Source organism: Priapulus caudatus, unplaced genomic scaffold (genome assembly GCF_000485595.1).
Source record: "Priapulus caudatus unplaced genomic scaffold, Priapulus_caudatus-5.0.1 Scaffold2166, whole genome shotgun sequence".
Taxonomy (NCBI): domain Eukaryota; kingdom Metazoa; phylum Priapulida; class Priapulimorpha; order Priapulimorphida; family Priapulidae; genus Priapulus; species Priapulus caudatus.
The window spans coordinates 32,724-39,261 of NW_014579227.1; the positions used below are offsets into that span (position 1 = coordinate 32,724).

General features: G+C 40.7%; 2 protein-coding genes across 2 annotated transcripts in view; both read left to right on the forward strand.

The window, feature by feature from the left end:
- LOC106818326 (coagulation factor IX-like) overlaps window positions 1–2,921 on the forward strand; it is an 8,215-nt gene extending 5,294 nt beyond the window's left edge. The window contains exon 3 of the mRNA XM_014823042.1: window positions 1,874–2,921. Coding sequence (XP_014678528.1) covers window positions 1,874–2,658 — 785 coding nt within the window. The 3' untranslated portion in view covers window positions 2,659–2,921. The remainder of the gene's footprint in view (window positions 1–1,873) is intronic.
- Window positions 2,922–3,728: 807 nt separating this feature from the next.
- On the forward strand, window positions 3,729–5,357 carry LOC106818324 (CUB and peptidase domain-containing protein 2-like). The gene is made up of 3 exons (XM_014823040.1): window positions 3,729–4,039; window positions 4,607–4,659; window positions 4,954–5,357. The coding sequence occupies exons 1-3, from the start codon at window positions 3,963–3,965 to the stop codon at window positions 5,355–5,357; spliced, it is 534 nt and encodes a 177-aa protein (XP_014678526.1). The 5' UTR covers window positions 3,729–3,962.
- The last annotated feature ends 1,181 nt before the right edge of the window (window positions 5,358–6,538 follow it).

A 6,538-nucleotide genomic window follows, 5' to 3' on the forward strand; every position in this document is an offset into this window, starting at 1 on the left:
TAGAATATGGACAACTGCAGGCGGGTTTGCAGGATTATATAAATTTAAGTATTTAAAAAAAATAAAAGCATTTTGCACGTTACTCAATCTTACACATTTCGTTTTAGATTTCCTATATGTTTTTCGATTTTAACAACCTTCCACAGTAATTAACTTTACTATTACGGCGATACGCTCGCTCACTTACACAGAATCATTTGTTTTTAGGCAAATCATATAAACGATGAATAAGAATTTCATGGCTGTACATTTATCGCAGGGCCAAGCTAGCGTATAGGGGCCAAGGGGGGAGGGGCAGTTGCCACGCCCCAAGAGAAGTATAGATACAGTACGTGGATGATGGCGGTCACATTCACAGAATACACCACGCACGTAACTTTGCCTCCCTCCCGGAACAAAATTGGTTAGCTCATGTATTGCGACATCGCTTTATGTTATCGAGATACGATAAAATCGGGTTCATAAACAGTTTATAATGAATTGAATCATTTTATTCTTTTTTGTTATGAAGGTACGAATTAAAAGTTCTCTCGTCGAATTCCATGTAAGAATGATATCTAAAAAGTCCTTGTTTCTCTGTTCGCCGTGTTTCCTCTGAACCAATTTAGAACAAATTTTAAAGCATACCAGCACTATTTTAAACGTCCATTCTCGGAACTAAGCAATGGATGGTTCGTAGTGGTCGACGGTCGTGTGGAAGTATTCGGTCACGCAGAAAGGCGAGCCATTGCGGAACTTACCGACTGCCAACGCGTCGATTATGGTTCGTGACAGTTTCCACAAAGGGTTTTTCGGGCAGATAGTAAATCCGCAATCCGTCACGGAACACAGGACATGCCTGGATTTCTAGGAACCATCGCGCTTTGAATGAATATAAACGGAACTAGTCAACCGTTGTCGTACATTCTGTAGACGGAGTGCCGTCACGCTGCAAGTTTTACGGATAGCTCTGCTCCGCGAGAAACTCCAAACGTTGATTTCACAGTGACATATCAACGTGTTTTGCTCTCGTATAGGAGATATATCGAATATCGATAGGGTGACTTCAGCAGTTAATAATAATATGAATAACACACATCACGGTGTGAATCGTGACTGAAAACCAGCAAAGGCTTTGGATATCTATTGACCTACTTGAATATGTTTAGGTCGGTAGACCGCCGCCGGACCGCGAGTGGCGCTTGGATCGCGTTAATTGTTCTTGTGCAGTTGTTAAGGTAACATATAGGTGCCTATTGTCATCGACATATTATACATACCGGTACTCATGAACCTATTATAGATAGCTAGGTTTATGGTATTACTTTAACATTTTTCTGAATGAATCCACAAAATGGAATATATTTAAATGTATATGTAAATTAATAGTAATAGCATATATGTGTTTAATGCACGTCCGTAGACTTACATAAGTATGTCGCCGTAACAAATCCCTGCTCCAAGCCCGTGTCTAAAGTCGGTAAACAATACTAATATTTGCAACTAAAAGCCTTATACTAACAGTTATACAACATTTACAGAACAACAAAAAATAAATTATAGTACACGAAAACCACGTTTTATTATTATACAGTTTTGTCATATCTGGAAATAAGAGCAAACATGTCGGCTGAAAAATGTTTAATGGTTTGAAATTTCCGTTAAAGAGATCTGATAAATTTGTATTGGTAAATTTTTGGCAATTCGCACACATAATGCCTAACACAAGCCTAATACGTAAGAATTTGCTTACTATACAACGACGTTTTTTTCATGATTAAAAGTTAAGCTCGATTCAAGTAAAGATCTTTTATTATTTCTGTCATCCGAATTACCACATTGATGCATTGAACACATTGAAGGAAAAAGTTTTAATGTTTAATTCGTTATTTAGGTGACCCGGTTTTGGCCGCTGGAACGTGGCCATGGCAGGCTCTGGTGTTAAACGAAGGCAACGCCCACTGTGGCGGATCCCTCATCAACCCGTGTCACGTGCTCACGGCGAAGCACTGCGTTCAAGGTCGCGTCCCTACAAAGATGGCCGTCGTGATGGGAGAGCACCAGCGTTCTGTGGCCGAAGGTCGAGAGCAGACGCGGAGAGTAATCCGCTTTATTCAACACCCGTCGTGGGACCTCGCCATTCTTCAGCTAGAGCAGAGCTTTACGATTAACCAGTTTGTGAAGCCCGTCGATCTAGCAACCGCAGAGCCTACGATACCCAGTCAGACCATAGTCACCGGATGGGGTCAAATCGATTCGAACAAGTCGATCGGCGGTAGGTTGGCCGATACGCTGCAGTTTCTACAGATTCCGATCGTTGACAAGTCCAAATGTATCGCCGAGGGCATTGCTGTGTCTTCGGAGAAGTTCTGCGCAGGCAAAGCTACGGGACTGTACGCCAACGCCTGCTATGGTGATTCTGGTGGACCTTTGGTGCAACAGAGACAGGGCAAATATCAGCAGGTGGGGGTCGTTCAGGGTGGGAAAGCGGGCTGTCCGGACAACAGTCACTACGCGGTGTATGTGAGCGTCCCGCAGGCTTACAGCTGGATAAAGCAACAGGTTCCAACCACTACGATACAACCACCGCAAGGAGGGACGACACTGTTTGGCCTGGTTTCACGATTTGCTGCGCTGGACAGGGGATCGAGCTCATATAGCATCACTCAAAAATGCTGAGAACATATTTGTTTTCCGTAACTTTATTTATGGCATTGTGTTTTGCGTCACACATGTTCCTATATTTAACTATATCTGTGATATGTATGTAAGAGTTTATGACATGATCGATCTCGTGGTGTATGACTCATTGACGTTTCACTCGCTGCATTACCAAAAGTTTTTATAGTGCATTAGAATATGGCCAACTGCAGGCGGGTTTGCAGGATTATATAAATTTAAGTATTTAAAAATAAAAGCATTTTGCACGTTACTCAATCTTACACATTTCGTTTTAGATTTCCTATATGTTTTTCGATTTTAACAACCTTCCACAGTAATTAACTTTACTATTACGGCGATACGCTCGCTCACTTACACAGAATCATTTGTTTTTAGGCAAATCATATAAACGATAAATAAGAATTTCATGGCTGCACATTTATCGCAGGGCCAAGCTAGCGTATAGGGGCCAAGGGGGGAGGGGCAGTTGCCACGCCCCAAGAGAAGTATAGATACAGTACGTGGGTGATGGCGATCGCATTCACAGAATACACCACGCACGTAACTTTGCCTCCCTCCCGGAACAAAATTGGTTAGCTCCTGTATTGCGACATCGCTTTATGTTATCGAGATACGATATAATCGGGTTCATAAACAGTTTATAATGAATTGAATCATTTTATTCATTATTTTTATGAAGGGACGAATTAAAAGTTCTCTCGTCGAATTCCATGTGAGAATGCTATCTAAAAAGTCCTTGTTTCTCTGTTCGCCGTGTTTCCTCTGAACCAATTTAGAACAAATTTTAAAGCATGCCAGCACTATTTTTAACGTCCGTTCTCGGAACTAAGCGATAGATGGTTCGTAGTTGTTGACGGTCGTGTGGAAGTATTCGGTCACGCAGAAAGGCGAGCCATTGCGGAACTTACCGACGGCCAACGCGTCGATTATGGTTCGTGACAGTTTCCACAAAGGGTTTTTCGGGCAGATAGTAAATCCGCAATCCGTCACGGAACACAGGACATGCCAGGATTTCTAGGAACCTTCGCGCTTTGAATGAATATAAACGGAAATAGTCAACCGTTGTCGTACATTCTGTAGACGGAGTGCCGTCACGCTGCAAGTTTTACGGATAGCTCGGCTCCGCGAGAAACTTCAAACGTTGATTTCACAGTGACATATCAACGTGTTTTCCTCTCGTATAGGAGATATATCGATAGGGTGACTTCAGCAGTTAATAATAATATGAATAACACACATCACGGTGTGAATCGTGACTGAAAACCAGCAAAGGCTTTGGATATTTATTGACCTACTTGAATATGTTTAGGTCGGTAGACCGCCGCCGGACCGCGAGTGGCGCTTGGATCGCGCTAATTGTTCTTGTGCAGCTGTTAAGGTAACATATAGGTGCCTATTGTCATCGACATATTATACATACCGGTACTCATGAACCTATTATAGATAGCTAGGTTTATGGTATTACTTTAACATTTTTCTGAATGAATCCACAAAATGGAATATATTTAAATGTATATGTAAATTAATAGTAATAGCATATATGTGTTTAATACACGTCCGTAGACTTACATTAACAGTTTAAATAAATAAGTAAATAAATAAATAAATAAATAAATATATATATATATATATATATATATATATATATATATATTTATTTATTTACTTATTTATTTAAACTGTTAATGTAAGTCTACGGACGTGCATTAAACACATATATGCTATTACTTATCACAACGTTTAGCAGTGATTCTATATATTCATGTTATTGCAGATATTGCAATGACGACGGTGGGAATTAGCTTTGAGCTACACAAAATTATTAATTTTGTTAGCGAACACAATTTTACATCTAAGCTCTTTCTTAACTGTACATAACCGTGTGCTTTATGTATTGCTAAATGTTGATTTTTATTATTTTCTTCTTGTTTTATTCTGTTCACAGGCCCGCTAAATTGCAGAAATTTCATTCGGATACTATCCATGCAGTCATTCGAGGTAAATATCTACCTTGCCTTATGAAGAAGATATACGAAGTTTTATGCTTTGCATCCTTTAGTCATTTTAATTTATATCGATGATCCTTATTGCTAGGTAAAATTCTGTTAGATAATAAGTTTGCTAAAGCATGCAGTATTACGATAATAGCTTGAGCAGGTGACACAGGAAAGGCAACTTAAAACCATGAGTTTCATATAAGAACTGTAGTTTAAATATGATCGAGGAATTGCGATCGCATCTCGCGTGAAACAACACCACGTTTCTAATTATTAAATGTTCACTTCTCATTAGGTTCACCGGTCATACAAGAAGCGACGTGGCCATGGCAGGCTCTGGTGTTAAACGAAGGCAACGCCCACTGTGGCGGATCCCTCATCAACCCGTGTCACGTGCTCACGGCGAAGCACTGCGTTGAAGGTCGCGACCCTACAAAGATGGCCGTCGTGATGGGAGAGCACCAGCGTTCTGTGGTCGAAGGTCGAGAGCAGACGAGAAATGTCCTCCGCTTCATTCCACATCCGTCGTGGGATCTCGCCATTCTCCAGCTTAGTGCGAGCTTCAACCTACCGGATCGCGTGCGTGCTGTCAAAATAAAACTTCGCCTATCAGACACAGGGTCTGAACTGAAAATTGAGACTGATTCTAAGAACAGGCGCAATTATATGTCTGCGTTCACGCCGCGCGTTGATCAATAGGACCTATCAGTATTCCTAAGTGGAACATAAGTATGGCGAATAAGTGACGGCATTGAGTGATTTAAATAATGTGTAAGTGAGAGACCTCAATTACAGATAGATGATAAAACGTATAATAATATAATAGAGTAATACAAAAAATATTTTTTATTATTCCGACATATATGATATATACACATATTCATATAAATATGTCAAATGACAGAGAATCGGCATTCTTTAAGTTATTTAATATTCCAATAGTATTCGTATAGTTAGTAACTAAATATTATTTAACGCGTAAAATTGGCATTACCGCTTTCATAATACACAAATAAGCTAAGGCACACACGCGGAAATAAAATTACGTTACATATGACGTACTAATATATATATATATATATTATATATATTATTATAATATAATATATATATATATATATAATATATGCAAGAGAGAAGAGCAGAGAGGCGCGATTAACCTGTAAAATGAATTGTAAATAATGATCTTTGTTTTTATTGAAACACGCGTTATTGCGATATTTTTAAAGTAGTTCTAGCGTTTCATTTGTGTCGATCCGTGTGTGTCTTAACTTGTAGGCTGTTGTGTTCGTGTGCGTTGGGCGTGGCGTGTGGCGTGTGTGCGTCTCTAGTCATTTTTTTTTTTTTTTTTTTTTTTTTTTTTTTTTTTTTCTTTTGTTTTTTTGAGTGATGCTATATAGCTCGATGTCCTGTCCAGCCCAGCAAAACGTGAAACCAGGCCAAACAGTGTCGTCCTCCTTGCGGTGGTTGTATCGTAGTGGTTGGAACCTGTTGCTTTATCCAGCCTGTAAGCCTGCGGGACGCTCACATACACCGCGTAGTGACTGTTGTCCGGACAGCCGCTTTCCCACCCTGAACGACCCCCACCTGCTGATATTTGCCCTGTCTCCGTTTGCACCAAAGTCCACCAGAATCACCATAGCAGGCGTTGGCGTACAGTCCCGTACTTTGCCTGCGCACAGCTGCTCGGAAGAAACAGGAATACCCTCGGCTATACACTGGGACTTGTCAGCGATCGGAATCTCTAGAAACTGCAGCGTATCGGCCAACCTACCGCCGATTACCTTGTTCGGATCGATCTGACCCCATCCGGTGACCGTAGCTAAGCTGATATCGTAGGTTCCACGGTTGCTAGATCGACGGGCTTCACATTGCGGTTA

What these genes read in the sequence shown, in the direction of transcription:
- LOC106818324 (XM_014823040.1), top strand. Translation starts at nt 3,963, where the DNA reads ATGTTTAGGTCGGTAGACCGCCGCCGGACCGCGAGTGGCGCTTGGATC. An exon ending in GTTCTTGTGCAGCTGTTAAG is followed by an intron (nt 4,040 to 4,606) that starts GTAACATATAGG and finishes TTCTGTTCACAG; the next exon opens with GCCCGCTAAATTGCAGAAAT. An exon ending in TATCCATGCAGTCATTCGAG is followed by an intron (nt 4,660 to 4,953) that starts GTAAATATCTAC and finishes ACTTCTCATTAG; the next exon opens with GTTCACCGGTCATACAAGAA.